The sequence below is a fragment of the Aulonocara stuartgranti genome (assembly GCF_965226115.1).
Source record: "Aulonocara stuartgranti genome assembly, chromosome: 2".
Lineage (NCBI taxonomy): Eukaryota > Metazoa > Chordata > Actinopteri > Cichliformes > Cichlidae > Aulonocara > Aulonocara stuartgranti.
In genome coordinates, this window is record NC_138940.1 from 7,239,591 (window position 1) to 7,262,548 (window position 22,958).

At 38.7% G+C, this 22,958-nt stretch overlaps 1 protein-coding gene and 1 pseudogene across 10 annotated transcripts in view; one reads left to right on the forward strand and one right to left on the reverse strand.

Moving 5' to 3' along the window:
* The window catches only part of limch1b (LIM and calponin homology domains 1b), an 83,662-nt gene extending 66,057 nt beyond the window's left edge, over positions 1–17,605 (reverse strand). For 4 of the 9 annotated variants that reach the window (XM_082555767.1, XM_082555771.1, XM_082555768.1 and 1 more), the window contains exon 1: positions 17,278–17,604. In XM_082555767.1, the coding sequence (XP_082411893.1) occupies positions 17,278–17,379 (102 nt within the window). In that variant the 5' untranslated portion in view covers positions 17,380–17,604. Of the gene's footprint in view, positions 1–17,277 lie in introns of all 9 variants that reach the window. The other 5 variants (XM_082555769.1, XM_082555765.1, XM_082555772.1 and 2 more) reach the window with 4 other exon arrangements.
* An 866-nt stretch (positions 17,606–18,471) lies between these two features.
* Positions 18,472–21,869, forward strand: LOC309712530 (transmembrane O-methyltransferase-like; annotated as a pseudogene). Its single transcript, XR_014280657.1, has 5 exons — positions 18,472–19,430; positions 19,615–19,676; positions 19,762–19,858; positions 21,140–21,336; positions 21,422–21,869. The product of XR_014280657.1 is annotated as a transmembrane O-methyltransferase-like (transcript).
* Positions 21,870–22,958: the final 1,089 nt, after the last annotated feature.

Consider the following 22,958-nt stretch of genomic DNA (forward strand, 5'->3'; position numbering starts at 1 on the left):
TAACTGTATCTGTAATATTACAAGATATGGAAATCATCTGTTTTAAGAAAATGTAGATGTTTGTGCCAGATCAGAGACAAATATTATGCTTGGAGAAAAGAAGAAGCTGTGTGACTCATTGACAGATTCCCAGAACTGATGGGCACAATGTGGAGTAGAAATGCTGCTCTCTTCAGGTAATTGTTGTGATGTAATGGAGCAATCTACCAGTGGAAATGCTGAAAACAGTTAGAGGAGCCATCATTTCAATGTCAAAGGTTTGAACTGTTCAAAAGCTGGTGTAACAATTGCAAACCAAGAACCGAGAGTCCCTAAGCAGAAAACTACGGACCTACCTATCATTCTGTGTGGGCAAACATCTTCTACATGGTGAAATGTCAATAAAAATAAAATAAAGAAAAAGACATTTCTACGATAGCACTCTGGTGGCATATTGTAAACTAATTTGTAATTAGGAGGTAAACTCTTAAAATGCTCAAATAACCTGTAAGTAACAACTTCTTTAAAGGAATTTTCCATGAAAGGATCATGTAAACCGACAGCCCACACTCTATTACATAGAGTTTGTATTACTTACTGTTTATACACAAGCCTGCATACTGTCAGCAATCTGATACTGTATGGACTGGTGACAGATCTGGTTGTTTCTACTCCTGCTGCAGTAGGATTAACATGGAACTGAGCTCTGAAGTACATGCTGTGAAAATGAATATTAAGTTTAAAGCATCTCTGCCCTGTGCTGCCCCGGGGGAAATAGTTTAAAAGGCAAGTAACATATGATCTTGACAGTTCGCTTATATCATAGGGTATCATGAGTCAATATTCCCTGTACTCAGAGCTATAGATCTATCAGAGAAAAACAAATCCAGGATAAAAATTTCATTTAATAACTCAGTTCACAACATCACACTACACCACATGCAGATAAGCTTCTTGTTTTCATATAACGATGGTGTCAAAGTTGGTCTAAAGCCAAGTGGGGGGAGCTGTCAAGCTAGCCCCCAAAGAAGGGAGGTGCAGCTGGCTAGATTAGTCAAGATTAGAGTTTATCTTCTGTTACAAGCAAGCTGATGGGGATAACATCACTCAAGACCGGTACTGTAAGCTAAGCTACTCCACTGCAGGTATTAAGTTGACATTGTTACCAAGACGGACTCGGGGTGGGAGCCAGTAGTGTTCTGAGCAAGAAAACTAGAGATATTGCATAATGATTGTTGCACTATCAAACTAAATGAGCAGTGTGTTAGTTGGTTTCTAAAAGGTGACATGACATGAAAGAGTAGCAAAACACCCCAGCCTACAATCACTGTTAGTTCCTAATGTAGCTCATTCAAAATATATATACACTCAGTCATATTCTTGAATGTTGGTCTCTAAAATATTGCAGATTTTAAGTAACAAACAGTATTTATACCAGTTGTATAAAAGTATCACCTATTGTAAGGGTGCTATTTGGCTTTGAATAATATATTTTGTTTTTTAAATGTCACAATGCCAATTTAGAACAACAGTGAACGCACAAGTCCACCGGTCTATACAAGAGAGGTTTTAGCAGTCTGGTAGTAATTTAGTCAGTTTAATTAATATCAGTGTGTATGTGAATACAATACAATACAACTTTATTTGTATAGCACATTTAAAACCAGCGGTACACCAAAGTGCTTTACAGTAATGCAATAATTTAGAGAAAGAAACATTAACAGGGTATAAATACACCAACAGGTGGAGAGCACTAATTAGCCGCAGCGCAGTGAAAATATGCAAAAGAAAATACAAACACAACTCGACTAAGAGATTATTCAGCAATAAAATAGAATAAAATTATTAAAACTACATAAAAAACATTTGCAGGATACAGACACTAACTAGGGAAGGCTAGATTGAATAAATGGGTTTTCAACTGCGATTTAAAAGATTGAACCGATTCAGATATGCGAATAGCAGTAGGAAGATTATTCCAGAGTTTGGGTGCAGCTATGGCAAAAGTGCAATCACCTCTGCTCTTCAGCCGTGACCTAGGTTGCACAAAGAGCAGTTGGCCTGTTGATCTCAGTGCTCTCCCAGGAGTGTACAAGCTGAGAGGTTCAACAAGATAGCTGGGAGCAATGTTATTTATAATTTTATAGGTAAGCAATAGAATTTTAAAATCAATACGGTATTTGATGGGAAGCCAATGCAGGTCAGCAACGATAGGGGTAATGGAGTCAAACCTGCCAATTCCAGTTAAGAGGTGTGCCTCTCATTTTGAACAAGCTGCAGTCTGCAGTGAAGGGTAGATTGGAGGCCAATATAGAGGGAGTTACAGTATCTGGTCAGTTGAGGGCTTCATATACAATATTTCTAGCAGAGCTTGCCTTTGCCAATCTTGGGTACAGTAAATACCCTGCCAAAATTAAATTGTTGCCAACTTGTAACAAACAGGCTCCCTGAATTGAAGGGCTGGCTTTGGTCCAGCTCCTCTGCCTGCTGCTGTCGTTACACAGAGGCTGACCTGCTGCAGTCAGAGAAAACAGGGCTCCTACTGTACAAGCTAAACACATGCCATCTAGCGCAAACTTTTATCCCCTTCACTACAGTGACTGCTTGTATCTTCAGCATGGCTGGGCCCAGGGGAAATCTGAACTTTTTACCCTGCTAGTAGCAGCGCCAATGAGATACTAACAACAGGCAACTGTCAGAGTTTAGGATTGGTTTTCTTTTCTTTTTGTAGTAAACTGCTGTAATTAAGCAGATGTACACGAATTCATGATCAGCATATAGGTTTTGCCATGTTTGTGTAAAACATTGTTTGAATTTATAAAATGTGATAATTCATTTCAAGATTTGTTTACTTCAACAGCACTTAGTCATAGCACAGTAGCTCACTGTTTCATCTTCCCTGCTTAAGAGAAGAATGACTATGTATCTATTAATGTAGGTGCAAGATATGCTATTAGAATAATTTGCCAGACTGTTACAGCTTGTTACAGTAACATCTGCTGACAGTATATTTGTGTGGCCCTGGTTCTCATCTTGCCAATTAAACTTCATGCTCGGTGATGAGATCCAAATGGGTGAAAGGAAATCACCACAATATGCCACTATTAGCTGGACCACCTAGAGTTTTCAATCTTCCAATAAATTCCGATTTCTCAACACAAACTGAGAAGTGAGGATCTATGTTTACACAGACAGCCAGCCAAATATTCCACAGTTGTATTTATTTCTCTAAGACTACGTGTGAATCAATAGATGTTTCAAATTCACAACCAGGACCCCTCTTGCTGTCTCAGGAGCTGACAAACACAGCTTTTCATTCAAATCCAAAAGAAAAGCAAATATAAAAAAAGAGAAAGAGAGACTCTGAAACTTATTCTAAAGCAAATATGAGTTAATAGGTTGAACTGAACACCAAATAATAATAATCAATCAAATAAACTTAATGTTTGCACTGAGGGATACAAACAGATGTTATCTAGCAAGCATTATGTTCTTCTGTTATAAACTGAAGGTTTTGCCTCTCCCATACAGCTTCTTGGACCTGAAAGTATGGGAAAACAAGAACAACTGAAAAAAAAAATCCCACTACAAAAGGAATATTGTTTAGGAGTCATTTAATAGTGAGTTTCTCTGAGCAAAGAGAAATTTCCGCAATTAGTTGTTAGCAGATGTAGCTGCAAGAATTTCTAACCAGGCATTTAACCCTTCAAGTGAGAAATCTAAATCAACTTATGTAGACTGTAACTACACGGAAAGATCTTTTATAGACTAAACAAACATTCACTGATATAGCAGAAAAACACTGACATGCTGTATCATGCAGGCTAGTTCAGACAAATGCCAGTCAGCTGAGGCACAATTGTGTCACTTTCCAGATTTTGGTGACAGCATGCATTGTTGTTGGGGGGTTACCAATATGTGTGTAACAGTGTGTGTGTGTGTGTGTGTGTGTGTGTGTGTGTGTGTGTACGCTGGTGTCTGAATGGGATGGGGACTGAGGGGGTTAGGAATGTTGGGGTGAGTGGGAACGGAGTCATGTGTACAACGCTGTGTGCGAGACAATGAAAACCATCCCACTCAGTATTAAAAGCCTCCATTCATGGTGAACCTGAGTCATCTTGATACCTCCAGTGAAACAAGACTAACAGTTTTACCTTTCGCTTTAAACAACAGAAAGATGTTTTATAAGAGACTGAAGCGGATGATTCTAGTTGATTCAAGAATTCCAGAACATTTATGCTGAATTAAAACTGAATACCATCAGCAACTACCTACAACAACTAAATATTAACTCTAGTTAAAATGTAAATGTCAACTCTGTCTAACATTTAGTGGTTTTAGCTGTAAGTTGTACAAAGGGGCAATGCAAGCATGTTGATGTTTAGTCATTAAAACATTTACCTACATGAAAAACGTTCTCAAGCATGTTGCTTTCAGTGGGTTTCATCTGGGTGCTGTGGTTTCCTCCCGTAGTCCAAATACACGCAAGCAACATTAATTAAAAACTACTTTAAACTTTTTCAGATCCAGATAACTTTATTAATCCCATAAAGTAGATTTGTTTGCAGTGAACCTATAAAACCTATTCACAGAGTGAAACTCAAACTACAGTCCTTAAACACTAATCACAATCAGTGTTGTGTGCCAAGGCACCGATCAGCAAATATAGACTTATTATTATACAAAAATAAATAAATAAAATCAATGAATCAATAAATAGAAAAGCAAGAACATGTGTAAAATTAAACAATCATAGAAAGAAAATGTATCCAAATGTCGCCAGTCAAAGTTAGGTGACTTAATAACTGAGAGGATTTTAAGTATCTATTTGTTTTACACTGTGGTATAAGGTAGCAGCGACCTGCTCCCTTATTCATGAGACATTGCCACAGTGGGACTTTTATGCTGGGTGCCCTTCCTGACACAAGCCCCCCCTCCCAGAATAAAAATCTTTCGCTTGTCAGGCAAATGCGTAAACCACTGTACTCTGGAGCCACCATGCTAGTAAGGTTACTGCTAATTATGTCTATATTTGAAATTGTCTCTCTGTGTAAGCCCTGTGATGATGAACTTGTAGTCTGCCCACAGGCAAAAGCAGCCACCATAACTAATTGGTTAGTGGCGTCCAACTGTGAAACCACAAGCTGAGTGTTACCTGTGGATGTCTTACTGCAATAAACGGCAACAAAAAAAGAATGCAGCTTCAAAGCGCTTGGCCATCATCCTCATACAGAGTCTATGAGTGCGTCTTATCGCTCACCGTGTCACCTGAATTAGGCTCCAGCAGGTTGGTTAAAAAAAAAAAAAAAAAAAAAAAAAAAAGGGAAAAAAAAAGAGAGAAAAAAAAACAAGGCCGGGAATCAAACCACCAGCTCTGCGATAAACACTCCGATGCCCAACAAACACTGCTGTGACAAGAGCCAAGGCATGATCTTCAGCCAATCATGTACATCAAAACATAGCAAGCCTAAAGCAAAAGGAAGGGAACTTGAGCATAGTCTTTTTATATAAAGCAGCCTGAAACTGTTGCTATGTGACTGTGACTGGCAGTCAGCCATGCAGCACAGGTCACACTTGCTCCCTTGATAGTCAGAAAGAGTCCAGCTCCCCAGCGCCTCAACTAAGAAAACTAGGAAACCAGCTCATGACCCAATTAGAAACATCCCTGGACAGTGCAGAAACATCATTCTGCCTGATCTATCAAATAGTTCCAATTACTGCATACAGAAAGAAATCCTGGTAACAATTCTTGTAAAGCCTTAATATTAATTAACATGTTTTATTGTAGTTTAATTATAGCCTTGAAAGCTGCCTATTGCACAACAAATCTGCATTTTGTACATCACTCAGTAGGTTCCAGAAGATGTTGAGAGAGGTCAGCACATGACCCAAAGAGAGATCTTTACAAGTATCTCTTGGAGAGCGTTGAACATTTGCAAATGTTTGCCAGTCTAAGGCCACGTCAAAAATCAACAGAGCAGTAAATAAATTCGAGTTAAACGGATGCATGCAAAGTGACCCACTTTGCCTTTGAATAAGGGCAATCAATAGAGCAATGGGAGATTGCATGAAAGAGGTATGGCCTGTAATTATAGATAACGATTAGAGGACACGCTTGTGACGCTTTGATCTGTGAGAGCTTTGATAATATCTCATAATATTCCCAATATATTGCAGATCCTTTCAGAGCAGTAGTGATGGCAGTACTGTCTGTACAGGCCATACTTCACATGTAACTTTGTTCTCCCTTTATCTTCTACACAAAGCAAGTGCTGAATATTTTAAATTAACCTGAATAATTTGACAGACTATACTTTTGCACGGCTGCACAGATCCCTGTCATTTTTGAACTTCATCTCACATTTAATGAGAAGAAAAGCAAAACCTTCAAGTAAACTTTAAATGTTTTCATTTTATGGGGTATTACAAAGAAAATTATTAACTCTAGCTGTGGGTTTCATGAGGAAGTACAGCAAATTACAAGACAACTGCATAACAGTATCTACTTCAAGAGTGCCTTCGAGTGGTTTTCCTTTAAAAATATTAATAAAAATGTTTTACAGTTCCTGTACTTGATGTTGATGCTAAATGTCAGCCATGCACAAGTACTGAGCTGAACAACGATCAAAATGTTCTTTTGTAGTTTCATTTTGAATTTGGCCTTTCTTAGAGAAAAAAGAAAGTTTAAAAAAAAAGGGCTGTGACTCATCAGTCCAAACAACAAAATTGGCAAGGCTGATGTGGAATATTAAAGCACGCCCGCCCAGGCTGTGGAGCTGGTTATCAAAGATAACTGAACATTTTTTGGAACGAGCAGCTGTCTATCCTTACATTCAGCTATCTGTCTCCTGGAAACTAGAGAAAAGAACAAAAAGGAAAGTTTCTCTGCCTGCTTGGCTTTTATGTTACTCCTGAAAACTCACAATCCTTCTACAATGAACATTAAGTGTTTTTAGAGAGTTCAGACTTAACACTTCATCAGGGTGCTGAGTGTCTGACTTTGTACTTGCCACAAGCCAACTTTCTTGGTAGGTCACGCAACAGCAGATGCTGCAAAATAGAATAGAAATGTGAGTGAAAATGGGGACTTATGCAAGAAGACACTGGAAATGATCGTATTATAGGGATGGTGAAAGCTATGATTACTGGCTTTCTAATGTCAGTCTCTATTAGGGCACTCTAGATACTTTAAGTATACTCTAAAGTGCTTGATGTTCACAGTAAGATGCTGTTATTATGTCAGTTATGTTTCTTGTCAGAGTGAGTGTGGTAAGTAACAACAGTTACCAACAGCTTCCCTGCAGAGGGTGGCTGTTCAGCCCTGGCACACAGCCGGCTGTCACTTCTTCACAGTGGTCCTTATTGTCTGTGAATGTGTATGTGTGTGTCACACTGCAGTTTAAGTGCCAGGCTGCCTTGATCTCTCCTCCTTTCTCTTTCAGTGCATGAACACACAGCGCTGACAGCTGAACAAGATGAGTATGTTCACCTTGTCATAGGCAGACATGCCCCATCAGGCAAAATAAACATACACAGAAAGCCAAAGACATCCCAAGGTAGCAGCAGATATTCTCATTGCTGGATTCTAGATGGCTGTTTAATAATTCTAACCAATTTTAATTAATATGCACTTCATTATAGGTTGCAGTGGACTAATGTCTCTGCTAGAGTATACAGTATCTAGTGAGGAGATGAGCACACCCTGGATAGATGGACAGTGCATTACATAATTCTGGCATTAAGTTGGACACGTGAGCAGGTCATAAGACAGTCTCATCAAATGTGAATGTAACAAAGGTTAAAGAGGCCTTGAAACACTTTGGCATATTAAAATATTCTAAGAACTAAAACAACCTTAGTTTTTTCCCCCCATTAAGAGCCAAGAAGCTGATTCCTAAACCTAACTTGTCATTTCTCAGATGACCCACTAGCTATTAACGCTTGGGAAAAAAAAAAAAAAAAAAAAGACTAAACTAACTCCCAAAGGGTACACCAAGTAAAATATCAAAAAATAACAAACACTACACGGATACATGGAACAACAGCACCTTGAGGCGACTGTTGTTGTGATTTGGCGCTGTATAAATAAAATTGAATTGAACTGAATTGAATTGAACTGAACAGAGCAGAGCCAGCTCAACAAGGCGATGCTAAGCTGTAAATCTGCACCTAAAATACCCTCTTTCAAGGACACTCCTGTTAAAATTTTGAACAGGGGGACAGGAACAGCTGGCTTGACAGAGGAGCGATACATGTCTGTGTCCACCATGAAAAACCATCATTAAACAGAATTACACTCTTACCATTAGCACACACAGATTTACCTGTGAAACATCTTCACAAACCAGAAAGTCATTCAGTCGTTATAACTTTGATGCCTGAGAACCTATAAAGACACTGAGTAAATATAAGCTGCTATTGGTCAAACTGGATAATGCTGCTTTCACCAAGTGCAACGACTGACATTATTTGAATATATTTGGCTGTGCAAATGAAGTACCTGCAGATTTTAATAGATAAGCTGAACCTCTCTGCATCACATCAGCACGTTTCTTGTGTAAGTCTGCTCTGGTAGATACAGCCTTAAATATCCACTATGGAAATTTATGGAAGTCCATGTGAGAATGGAAAATTATCCATAATGTTAAAATAATGATAAAAAAAAAAAAAGTAGTATCTACTTGTGGGGGGAAAAAACGAAAGAACAAAAACAGAACACACAAAATTGAATTGACAGAAATAATACATGCGAGAGAAAATGATTGTTATACCAACAAAAAAGAAAAACTCGTTGAGTTGTGGCTGCAGAAGCATGTTTTTATGATGTGTCCTCCAGCTGTTATCATGACTAAGCCAAGGGGGGGTGGCATGGAGTCCAACAGCAGAGGAATAACAGTTATCTTGGCCCCGATTCAGTAGATATCAAACAGCCTACATATTCTTGATGTCCTACCCAAGTTTATTTGATTAATATGGCAGTGTCTGGTTTTCAGCTAACCTGAAACCTCAGCATGCATAGCCACTTTTACAACAATATGAGAACAAATATACAGGGATTCAGACACACTGAAATGGAAAGGGGGTTAATCTGTCATCTAGTTGAGTAAACCATCATGTGATCACCTCCCACTCTAAACGTGCATGTGTTTATAAAGACCCATCTGTACCCAGACTGACAGGCATTTGCTGAGAACATTATAATTTCATTACCATCTGGATTTTTGTTTAAAAGGTATACATGTTTTTGCTAACAGTCCATACTTACGGATATATACTGCACAAATCCACATGAAAGCTAGTGATTATATCTAAAAACACTATAGTCAAAAGATACACCTTTCCATTCATAAGTGTGAATGGAAAAGCCATCAGTCAACCGCTGTCAAATGTGTAATTCCTGCTACTTCCTCTTTCACTAATGTCACCATGTCAACACACCAGTTCTCAGAAGGCTTTGGCTGTGGTTAAGAAGATCATAACCACAGGATTAGAGATCGATTAGCATCTTACCGACAGGGATTTCTCATTTGTGTCAGTGACCGAAGCGACTGCATTAAACTGTCAACACTACAGAATCCAATCTTGTATGGGAGTAGTAACAGCCATAGCTCAGTGCTGCATGTTAATTATGTTGTGACTAGCTTAATCAGTGGCATTTCTAATGCTTCTCTGTAAGCAGTGTAGGCAGTGTCTCTTTGACCGTTTAAAACACTGTATACTACAAGCAGTATTCACCCATTTGTACAGCATTTTTTTCTGCCCAACAACACTTCAACAAATGCACTGGAAGACCTGGAGATTGAACCATAAGCGGTAATGCCCCTAAATGATTATTAAAACCTCCTTAACAAGAATTCTGAAAATGTTCATGCAACTACTTCATGTAACAAAGACTTGGTTGAGTTTTCTTCTATATCTCTGCCCTGATAGTTTCATGAAAATTGTTCAAAACAGCACATTTTTTTTAATGTAAAAACTTCTGTGTGATGACAGTGACTAGCATCTTGAAAAGGCTGTATGTATGCATGCCTTGTGCATGCTTCACTTAGACCTTTTACTCCATGTCAAAAGGATATAAGCTTTGACTCTTTCCACTTGGGAATCTGTCTGTAATAATACTTGCACTTGAAAACAGCTGGCCTATAATGGCCTTTAATTTCCTTACATTTAATTGAAAGGCCATAAAGGATAATAAAATTAAAGCAACGGTTTAACTTCTGTCTTATCTATGATTACTGATTATGATTTTCTTAGTACATTTTATCAAATTGGAAAAAACAAACTTTATTATCCTCCTGAAATAACACCTCATCATTTAAGCTTTACAGTTAGCAGGTCATGTGGTAGACTGTCATATCCTTAAGGTAAGTGATGAAAGGTACTTCCTCAATATAGCCTGAATCCTTCTCTAACAGAATACTTCCTTCCAAAATTACATTCCTGCATAGCTTGTAGTCATAGTAATGCATGGCAGGTACTGCAAAAAAAGTGACAAGAAAACTAAACATATCTCAGTCTGTTTTGCAGGAAAGAATGACAATGACCACAAACTGGGAATGACATCATGGAATGATACAGGAGAGTACAGACCTTTGTCAGGCAGCCTTTCAAAACAGCCTGGGGCCACAGAAAGAAGATACTTGGATCAAAATGCCTAAAAATGCCAACAGCCTCTGGGAGGCCAGATTCAAAGGATTTCCATCTTATAGTTCAGACAGAAGAAGAGAGAGCGGGACTTAATAAGAGCTTTTTGTCACTATGAAAGACAATGATGGCTTCTCCATGTGTACCTATCAATAGCGTTTGTGTAGCAAAAAAACAAAACACTCTGAAGTGGCTAATCCAGACTGCAAAGACAACTACAAAGAAATCCAAATAATGATGAATAACAACTGGAACTTCGATATGCATCAGTCTTAAATAGCTCTCAACTGCCTCTCTTCTATCAGCCTGTGCTGGCACTGCAACTAAGCTTCTGCCTTGGTTCCTTTTGAGATCAGGCCCACATTTAATAATCAGTCCTAAAACCTGTTGATTATGTAGTGTTACAAGCACATGTTGATGTTCAGTGGCAAAATAATCATGGCTGGCTGTATCTGCAAAAAAGGGTTAAATTCCAACTTCGGGCTGAGCAATTTTGTGGTGTCACCTTTGGCACCAGTACCAGCTTTCTTTGGTGGCAATATATTGAACTACTTCCAGACAGGACACTTGCAGCAGCACTGCATCAATGGAAAAGGTGTAAGAGATGCAGCAACACTGTTCCCAAATTTAAGATGTTCCATTGATTACTTTATCAACATATTGTATAACTCAACAGAAGCCATTTCTTTGGGTCTACAAAAGAGTTATGCTGCCCTGGTAAACATTCTTATATCATGCTATCACACCATAGGCTCTTTCATTTTATTGGATGGGATAAATATTAATTTGGTTCACTTTAAAAACACCTTTTGGCTGTTTTGTTCCACAGAGTACTCAGAATTTCATTCAAATCTTTCACAGTCTTACAAGCTAAATGTTTTTTTATTCAACACTACCATCATAGTCTAAAAAATAATCTTCTGAAAATTTGAATGATCCTCATAGCAAGTTAGGCATCTTAAGAAGTGTGTAGAGACTGTTCTCAGAGGGCACGATCATCAGTATTTAAAACTCTTTAACAATTATAACGTTCTTTTTCCCCGCCACTGTCTTGTTTCATGTTTTCCTTGCTGTTTAACTCAACTTTTCCGTAGCAAACACCAAGAGCTGTCATCAAGTCTGGTCCCGTTTGGCATTTTAACTTGATATACGGCATCCCATTCCAGTAGGATTAGTTTGGCTCTCGTTGTCAATCAGTCACTATGTAAACATGTTTGCAGTCTAGTCTGTATTGGATGCCTTCCATTGAACCTTTGCACAGGACTTATCATGCCTTTGCAAAATCTTTTGTTATCATTTCAAAGAACACCACCATAGATACTTGTTCTAGCTGAATGATATTTTGCAATTTTGTGCAGGTTTGTTGAATAGCATAACAATGAATGCATTAAAAAAACAAAAACAAAAAAAACCCACTTTCATCCAAGTTCCAAGGTAAAATACCACTGCAGATACATACTGCAGATAGTTGGTTAGGATTAAATCTCCACTGATGTAATATCTATACTGTAAAGATGTTCTGAGGACATTGATTAGACTGCTGATTTGTCTGACCCAGTAGCATTTTCCCAATTCCATTTCACAATGGAATTTTATTATTCTCAACTGCTTAAACATGTTATGACTTAGGCAGTAGACAAGAGAGAAGAGACTCTAAACAAGTTGAGACAAGTGCTTGGAAAAATACCCAACAAGCACTTCATTAGTAACACCACATGCATACATCTAATCAGCCAATGACATGGCAGTTACTTAGTGAATTTAGGCAAGTAGACATGGTCACGCCAACCTGCTGAAAAATATCCAGTGAGTAGCAGTTCTCTGGGTGAAAAATCCTAGCTGTTTGAGCTAATAGGAAGGCAACATTAATCAAATAACCACTTGTCACAACTAAGGTATGCAGAAGATCATCTGTGAAGCAACAACATGTCAAATCTACTGCTGTAGCAGATGGGTGAAAGCACCAGGGGCCATTCCTGTCAACTGTGGATACAAAACTGAGGCCACAATTCATGAGGACTCATGAAAACAGGATAATAAATGATTGGAAAAATGTTGCCCGTCTGTTGAATCTCAATTTCTGCTGTGACATTTGGATGGCAGGTTCAGAATTCGGTGTAAACAATATGGAACCATAGAACCATCCAGCCTTGAATCAATATATGGGAGATATTTTCTTGGCAGACTTTGCGCCCACTGTTATCCGATGAGCACTTATTAAAAACTACAACCTACCTGAGAATGTACATATGTTCTGATGGGTGTATCCAGAGTCCAGGATTATGTGGTGTGATGATTGGAAACCAGTTTTAAATCATCCAAAATGCATGATTTTACCATGTCAATATGATCACAAACTCTCAGGAATGTTTCCAGCACTGTGTTGAATCTATGCCATGAAGAATTAAAGCAGTTCTGAAATCAAATGAGATGCCAACCCAGTAAATGTCAATGTAAAGTCCATGTTGGCCTTCCAAGTTTTGCAAATATGTGGACCCAGCTGTCTTTCCAGTTTATGCAGGTTTTGTGCTAAACAGTACAAGACAAGCTCTCAGGTGATGAGGGGTAATTGCCAGTTTACATAGATTACTACGAATTTTTTACTGTGTCTAACACCTCAAGAAAAACCACCCACCACCACAAAAAAGAATCAGTGAGATAATCTAAAGCACTTGGATTATTACACTCCATCTGCCAAAGTAAGCTTTCTTTTCTTGGCAACTTTTTATTTATTTTTTCCTCAAATTGTTCCAGTGGACACTCTTCATGTTCATTTATCAGCTGAATGTTTGTCTTCAAACATAAGGAGAGTGATGGAATTACGCAACTCTGGTATTCACTCATAGTTACACTTTGTTTTGAATTCGCCAGCAGCAAAGTACTCCTCAAACACTGTTAACAAGGAAGCAAATTAATCAAACTAAAAAGAGGCCTCCGAGAAAAAGACCCAGTCAGATAATATCATCGGGGCTCCATTCACACAAACAGCCTGTGGCTACATGACAGAAATCAATCAACTTAACCAACTGAAAGCTTTCGCCCTCATCAAAGGGCTCGTCAGTCTTCTGAAGTTCAGAGAAGCTTAAACACCATTATTGGCAACGGCGTTACTGACAGATGGTGAGAGGCTGCCACTTTCAAGGAAACAATAAGTGCAGGTGTGAATGCTTCTTTAAGATGTTGGATTTTTACTCTTGGATGCCATCTGATAGGACTTCGTTGAAGACGCGTTAAAATTGAACAATACAGATTTGCTGCTTTGAAAAAAAAAGAAAAAAAAAATCTAAATTATGCCTCCCTCCCAGTTAAACATTGCCTTTGAGCATAACTGTGATTGAAAAATATACTTCAAAATATACGTCTGCTCGTGTTTTTTCAGGCATGTCGCCACTGCTGTTCGAGATTGTTGAGCGTGAACTCAAGAAAACATGTGACAACATGATTCATTAATCTTCCCTTAAAACATTTTCTAACACAAATGTGTTCATTAAATATTTACATGTATCACAATTGATTTATTTTCTTTTACTACAAAAGACTGTTTTGTTTTCTATCTAGCAAAATAATTGCCAGTGCAAGCCCTCCCATGTCACAACATGCAGGAAACATTAATTTAAGTATACAATAAATGCACAACATGGTTATGGTGCTTGCATCAGCAATCAACAGAGTAAAACCCAACACTGAGCTATAAATCAGTTTACTGTTAATGCATTTTTGGTGGGACCAGCAGAACAGGCTGACACAGAGGCATAAATCTGGAATTCAACAGCAGTTTCAAGGACCTCTGTATGCTTATTGAGTGCAAAGATTTTAAAATAATCTCACTGGCTAAAACAAACCACACTTGAATACAGCTGCTCTACAACATAAGAAAATAAATAAAAGTATATCACTCTATATATTTGGACCTAAAAATAGTACAAGGAGGATATTAAGAGCTCTGCAAGACAAGTCTATCATCTGGTCTAACAATGAATGGCATTGTTAAACAGGGTTTACTGGTGGAATTTCATGCCTTCTTAATGGGACTATCGGTTATGTTGTGCAGAAGTCAGGTTGGGACACAGCTGACGTCCCTATTTGACACCTGTTAGAATTAATATTATTGCAAGAACCAATCAGCTAAGTAAAGAGAAATGACAGTCCATCATTACTTTAAGAACTGAAGGTCAGTCAGTCTGGAAAACTCCAAAAACTTTGAATGTGTCTCCAAGTGCAGTCGTAAAAACCATCAAGTGCTATGACGAAACTGGCTAACATGAGGACAGCCCCAGAAAAGGAAGACCAAGACAAATTCATCAGAGTCACCAGCCTCAGAAACCGCAAGTTAACCTCAGATCAGAGCCCAGATAAATGCCACACAGAGTTCCAGTAGCAGACACATGTCTACATCAACTGTTCAGAGGAGACTGTGGGAATCAGACCTTTATGGTTGGTCCCATCATTTATTTCTTAAACAGGACAGTGACCCCAAAAACACCTCCAGGCTGTGTAAGGGGTATTTGACCAACAAGGAAAGTGATGAAGTACTACGCCAGATGACCTAGCCATGGGATGAGATGGAATCGCAGAACAAGTACTCGTGATCTCTGGTAACTCCTTCAAGACTGTTAGAAAACCATTTCAGGTGACTACCTCTTGAAGCTCATCGAGAGGATGGCTAAGCGTGTACAAAGCAGTAATCAAAGCGAATGGTGGCTATTTTGAAGAATCTAAAATATAAAACATGTTGAGTTATTTCACACTTTTTGTTTACTACATAATTCCATATGTGTTCATTCATAGTTCTGATGCCTTCAGTGAGAATCTACAATGTAAATAGTCATGAAAATAAAGAAAAACCATTAAATGAAATGATGTGTCCAACCTTTTGACTGGTAGTGTATATATACAAAAATTATAAAAAACAAAAAGCAAAAGCTTAGTTTCTAAACAGTGGTGAGTGGTTGCAAAGGTGCACAAAACAAAAACCACAGGTCTTAACAGTCCCTTTGCTTTTTTAAAAATTTCTATCTGACAATTCATGTCAAACAGAAAACCTTTTTTACAACCTCTAGCCTCAGGCTCGGATATTATATAGGACACAGCAGTTGAATATGAGCAGTTATTAGAATCTGGACTGAGGTTTTGTGTTGCTGTTTTCACTCTGGATCTAGTGAGTGGTCTCTTGTTCCTTGAGGTTACTTAAGGACTGTCACAGGTGTATGTGGATAATCAGTCCCCATGGGGAAAGGGTGAAAGAGAAAAAATGCAGGAGTGGTGTCACTTCACTCTCACCTTTTCAGCTTTTGCCCCTAATCCACCTTGGAAATTCTAGGTCAATAGTGGCTTTTTAAAGATGTGATTTGAGCCTCTGAGGACTTTGGAACTACTAAATAGGCCTGTAATGGCGCCTGACACGCTTAAAGAGGATCTGTCACTTTTAATGAAGTCAATGACATACGCAGGTTAGTCAGTGTATTAAAATACCAACGGGCACAGAAGTAGTAAAAAAGGAAGTTTCACTTCATATTACTTCCTATTAACTATGAGAAACATTACCACTAACTTTTGTGCTGTTTTGTGTGTTTCAGGTAGTTTTTCGTTGTTTAATTCAAATGTTAATCTGAAATTTAAATCTGGTATTATTGGCCTTAAGGACCAACACAAAGGTGCTTTAAGAAACTGATGTGATCATTCCAAAAAAACAAACAAAAACACTGATGCCCTTCAGAAAAAATGTTTAAAAAAAAGAAAAGAAAATCACAAATCATATCATCAGCACTGACAAAAATGTTGTATAGAGGCCCCATAATCCCAGTCTACACCCCTGCTACCCTGAATCACAAACTTTAGAAAAAGCGCTGTGCCACTCCGAACTGTTATCCCTTTATGGAAACACACAAAGTCACGCCTGCACTCGACCAACATGCAAATTATAACCACCCAGTCATCAGTGTTTTGAAGCCTGACAGGAGGACAGCTCACTGCATGATGACAAAGTCAAACGCAATGGGGGCAGGCAAGTGTCGTGATTGAAATTCTCTCAGAACAAAACCTCGTTTGTGTGATTATTGTTCACCGGGCTCGCAATGAGGCAAAAATCCATTCCACATGATGCATTCATTGTTTGCAGCCAAACACGCACCAGGCCTCATAGCGACCAAAGCTACTGTACACAGGCCCTCACCAAAAAACAACAGAAAGCCTTCTTCAACATTTAGGAAGGTCTGGTGAAAATGCGCACAAAATAAATAGCCAGTGTCACTTGGAAGAATTCTGTATTATTGCAGATAGGAATGAATGATCTTTTTCCATTTTATTTTGAGGACAGTTATTTTAACTCATATGTACTGATAATTGTTAACATAATAATAATTTAAACAGCTCATACTGACATAATATGCACACCTGCAAGGGAACTCTAACCCATCCCGGGGACTTCACAGGAACACAGTGACGATGTGTTTTTAGGATCTGAGTCAAATTACTGTCACCTTTCAACAGGTGACGAAGCAATAAAATAAACTGCCTTTTAAAGGGGCAGACGCTGCAGGTACAAACCAGTAACTAGGGCCATGCGATGACAACGAAACACCTGCGCGAAAGGGAAGGAAAGTGGTGGAGAGGTGACACAGCGTTTGGGCTCGCTGCTGGTACTCCGTGACTCACCTCTATCCATTTCTGCGCCTCCAGAAACGCGGACTGTGCGGCCGACTCGTTCACGGGGTGATGCTGATGAGACTGTCCTATGTCTGCAACCGGACTTGCCATTGGCGAAGAAGCTGTGTCCTGCAGATATGTATGAAAGCAGCTTGGTGCAGCGTTATTCCACCGAAATTGGTCGTCAAATGCGTCGGCCAGTCTGTTTTCCCCTGATTGTAGAAGGTGCTGTAGCAGCAGCAGCACCGGTAAGACGGACGAACCAGTTGCTGCTCCCGTATCGCTCCTGTTAAGAGTATGTGGGCAAACAACCAGCTTCCAAGCCAGAGAGAGTCGTCAAACACAGGAATTCCGGTGGGAGATCTCAGAATAAAAGCTTTAGTGGATGACCAGGAAATTCAAATTTATCAAAAATAATAATACAGTCCAGTAAATTGAGTATAAACCCACCATCAAATTGCATTATTTATCGCTATTAGAATTATGTATTTATATTCCAGCCTACTTCTTTTCAATGCTGCAAGAAAATGAACATTGTTTCTGAGAGTAATCACAAACTGATATGATTGAAAAATATCTCACTTTTAACCAGGCTTAAAGGGAGAACTCTGTTTATGCCTGTCCTGTAACTGTTCAGTCATAATTTCTACATCCCACCTTTGGCTGACAGAGTTCAGTGCTACACTACAGTCATTCAGGGTAAGGTAGCATGTGTTTCTCAAAGATAAATATCCAGTTACATAGATTGATTCACCATATACTAACCCAGCTTTTGAAATTAAATTAAGTAAAAAAAAAGTCGCAGTCCTCTTTCTTAAGAAACATAATGGCAATCAGAAGTAAACATTATTTCATTATCATTATTTTGGCAATGCAAACCCAAAAAGTACATATTTATTTACGTATGTATGATTTACACATCATACATATGATGCATATGATCATATGATACAATGTTTCATTTTGATAGCATTAATGGTTCAACAATATGTTGCCAAGTATGTTTCATTTCTTTCTAGAGCTGGTCATCTCCATGGTTACAGCCTTCCATCCACGCTGATATGTTGTGTTTGCTCTTATTTTGATGGCACCGTGCTTTGCTTCCGGTTATAATCCAGCAGTTCTAGGTCAGCTTGATTCCGCTGGACTGATGGACTTGCACACTGCAGTATGATTAGCTCCAACGACCAAAAATACACAGAGCAGCGCCGCTTCACCGGCAGCCAACGAGGGCAGCAGCACGCTGGGGAGCTCACACCCACTTTCATTATGTGGGGCAACTTAGAAAAGAGGAAGTGCACAGATTTCGAGCAAAGGCGCCTGAAACTGAGGGCCAACATTAAACTCCAGATGCTCATCCATTAACATAATTTTCCATTAACAAAACTCTACAGGCTCTATGATATAATGTATTCATATTTATCAGTTTAATTCTGTTACAGACTTCTGAGAATTGTGTTAGTCTTTAAAAAAAAAAAGAACACTTTTGTAAATATAAGCAAACGAAAGTTCAGCAATGTTTCCACGCTTTTGCAACTGTTGGGTTATTCTCTTTTCACCTATTTTATCTGTTTGTCAGAGTTTTCCTTAAGGCAGTTCTACTTCTGCCATATCAGTGTTTGAAATGGAAGTTGTAACTGCTCAGTACTACCAGCTGTCCACCTGGAGCCAAAACAACCAGCAATGAGTGAAATACCCATCGGGAAATTATTTATTCGTCAAATGGCAGATTCCGCACAAAAACATTTGGAGTCGCATCCCATGCCTTGTATACTTTGAGACTTGTCAGTTCCACGACGACCCTTGAAACTTTTCAAAGCCCCACAGACTCTTTTTTTCCAAATGATTGCTGGCATTCTTAACCTTCATCTCTGCTGACCTCTTGTGGAAAAAAGCAGTGGTGCAGACAGAGAGGAGGAGGAGTTTCCCAGACAGCACCATCGATTGTATGTTCTTTTTGTAGTTTAGGTGCACTCACCACGCCTGCTTCATGGATGCCACCAAACAGTGTTGTCTTTCGGACTTTAGTCATACAGAGAGTCTGTAAGAGAGATAAAAAGTGATCCGTTTATGCTGACCACCTGCTTGACTTCCACAAGAGGCAAGATGACCTGTGTTTGACAGGATGGACTCTGATCCTGGACGAGCAATATTGAAATTTGGCGAGTACTGCTTTATCCATTCATTCATCAGTTTTCTATCCGTTATCCAGGAGGGTAAGCAGGGGTGCCAAGACCTTCCTGTCTTCGGCTTTCCCTGGGGGTATTATCCCCGAATGGTTTTACAAACCAGGGAGCGTGTATAATACATACATATAAATACAAACGTACATACTCTATCCAGCAGCGTGTCTCTGTTTGTGTCCCAAGCCTGAAAAACCTGACCAGGGATTGGGAGGCGTCCACAAGGTATCCTATACAGGTAGCCGAAGCATCTCAACTGACTTATTTACTCCGAGTTGAATGAGCTCCTTACCTAAGATCATACAACCAGACACCCAGCAGCAGAAGAACCTCATTTCTGCTGCTTATCCTCACGGCCTGCTTTAATGCAAGCAACCTGTGGGCAGGTTTGAAGTGGAACGGTCAAGGTGAGTGTACGGACATAGGTCTACCATTTAATACTATTTTTTTACTCATTTTGGATGAACAAATGGATTTTATTTCATTACTTAAAATGCTATTTCACAAATTTTAATTAGCTGCGTTAATAGTTTCAAGGACTTTAAAAACTGAACTAAAAAAAGAACACATGTTTATGGATGTGATAATGGTTATCATTAAATATAATGAATAAAGAATGTAGGCTGTACTCATTTATTTGTTTATTTTTATGCAATGATGCAGTAGGCTACAATTATCGAATAAGGCCTCTAATAAAGATGATATTTTTGCAAAAAAGTTTGTGAATGCTCGCGTTAATAAATAAGATGCAGTCTCTTTTATTTAGATATACAATTACATTTGCAACTTGATGGTAAAATAATAAAGGTTGTGTAATTTATTTACATGAAAATGACATCAAGACCCCGTGGGGCCCATTGCCTTTTCTTTTAAGACTTCTGAAAAATATTTCTTTTTTTTTTTCATGCTTTTGGATATTTTCCACTTCTGTCAGAGGAAAACAATAAAAAGTAGCAGTCATTAGCTCAGTTTCTACAAACTATGTTGCTTTTGCAGATGTTATGTCCCTCTGCAGCCCCTAATCATCTCAATGTTTTCAGCTGGTGCTAATTGGCCACACCTAGTCAGGTGTGGATAAAAGCATACTGAGGCAAGTTCCCTAGGAGCTCACTTGTCTTTGCCTTGGTGGCACCAGCCATTTTAGCCAACCTGGTATTCCATTATAAGATAAAACCTCTTCTCACTAACACTCTGGTATTAATCTCTTTTTTTTATGTTGCGGTCTTTGAGCCGGGTCGTAACAGCAGAGCATTTCATACCACAACATCTTGCAATTTTACCCAACTTGCTTATGCTTTTTTCCACAAAAGTCAGAAATATAACACCTTTCTTTGAACACTGAGCATTTAGCAATGCAATGGTAAATCGTGAACTTGCTTTAAACCATTTGATTTATTTAATTTTCTTTCATTTACTAAACATTATTAGTCTGCAATTACTATATTTTGCTAAAAAGCAAGTTTGGCTGAAATGGCAGCAGGTACCTACCTTTGGTTTAGTAACCATTCCCTTAATTTATTATGTAATACATTTTTGTATTTTATATTCATTAATATAAGTTATTGTAATGTAACTTATTTATTGGGTGCATATGTTCTACATTCCACAATGTCAAAATGTTCCAAAATGTCAACTATACTCCCTGGTGTGTGCAAAGGAAATAAAGTTTGTTGTTCCTGTGGATTCAGGTGAGATACTGGATGACGTAGTGAAAAGTGTCCGCCCTTTGTGGGTGCTGGAGCTCAGAATGCACTGTGGCTACAGCTCTGGCCGTCTGCTTCGTCTGCTGCCCCATGGAGGCAGACTGATCACAGTGGTGCTGGACCCAGTCACAGCAGATCTTGGAGAGGAAATCATCCTGGTGGCAGGCTTCAAGCAATCCCAGGTACAGTGAGGACTCTAAACCAGAATATGATTAAAATATCTCTAAAAGATAACTCTCTATTACTCACTTTTCCAAACCTCCTCAGTTCCAGGTTTTTACCCAGCTCAGCTGAGGCCATCCCAATATTAAATTCTTTCAGTGATGGCATAAATCTGGTGCTAATGGACCACGATTCCCAGCAGTACCTTTTAGATCTGCTGGCCTTGGAGAGAGAGGAGCTCCTCTGCCCATCTGGCTGCACTGTGCTGTTGAATAGAGGAATCAAAGAGCCGACGATCTCAGAGGAGTCCTGGATCACACCAGAGGAAGAGTCGATTCCTACTGCATCAAAACTGAGCATCCATTTATGATGGAGATTTTTTACAGGAAGGGAAGTACAAAGGAAGTCTGCAATGGCAAAGTTTAGCTAAGATGTGGGTGTATTTTGGGGGTGTTAAATATTTCATAATCTCTAGTATGACTCATAAGGCAAAGAACTGCAATTTTGAGAAAATTTTATTATAAATAAAAAAGTGATATTAATCATCCTATAAGTCTGTCTGTTCTCAGTATTTCAAAGTCTCCAAAGATATTACAGTTTCCTTTGTGGCAGAAATAAGAAGCATTTGTTATATACTTTAAATATGATCTACTTTACTTAAGCTTATTACTTCTCTTCATTTATTTCTTTTCCACATCATAGCCCCCAAAAGACAAATGACTACCTCCTATTGTTTAGCACATCCCTAAAAAATTCTTAAGGTGCTTACACAACCGCCTCGCCTCAACAAAAGAAACAAAGAGAAGACATTACCTGATGTACTGCACAGACTTACCACTTGGTGGCACTCCTGCCTTAAAAAGATAACAACCTAGACCCTGAACTGTGTTTGTTATGGAAAGCGTTTAAAGGTGAATGCCACCCATTTTGTTGTAAATACATGCATATTTATTTTGCTTTAAATTGGAAATTTAAGCCTGGCATTAATACATCCACTTTATCTTTAGTGGGGTTTTTTTTGTTTCATGCATTTTGACACATATTTCCTCCGTTGATGAGCTGAATTTCTGTGAAAATTTAAGCAAAAACAAACAAGAAAATGAACTCAGTTGTTCTTTTCCTCCCTTTTCTGCTAAGTGACTCTAACGTCTATCAAGATTAACTGTTCCACCAAACATCTTAGATGAGGGGATTCAGTGTTTTTTCTTCTGTGCAGAACTCAGGTGGACTTTAATGAATTTGTCTGTAATGATGTTACTGAGGCTTTCAACGCAGCTGGAAAGCCATTACATGGTTTAGAGACAATTTAGTGCCTGATATAAATAAATAATATTTGTGCAATAATGATTTAATTAAATGCAATATTTCCCACAGCCTCAGGGAGGGTCTAGATTCTAGGTCGCAACTGTTGCACAAGAGAATAATGAATGTCGCAATATGTAAAATTATAAGAAGAGAGCTTACTGCAGTTAAAGAGAGACAGAAAATGAGAGTCAGGGGAAGAGCAGTGAATGAAACTACTATTATGCTACCCGTGTTCCTCTCACCCTAACTGGTTGAAACCAAAGCCCTAAGCTCTATCCAGTTTAACTGTTCACTCTTAATACCGAGAAAGAGCAAAACAGGTAATGGGGCAAGCCTC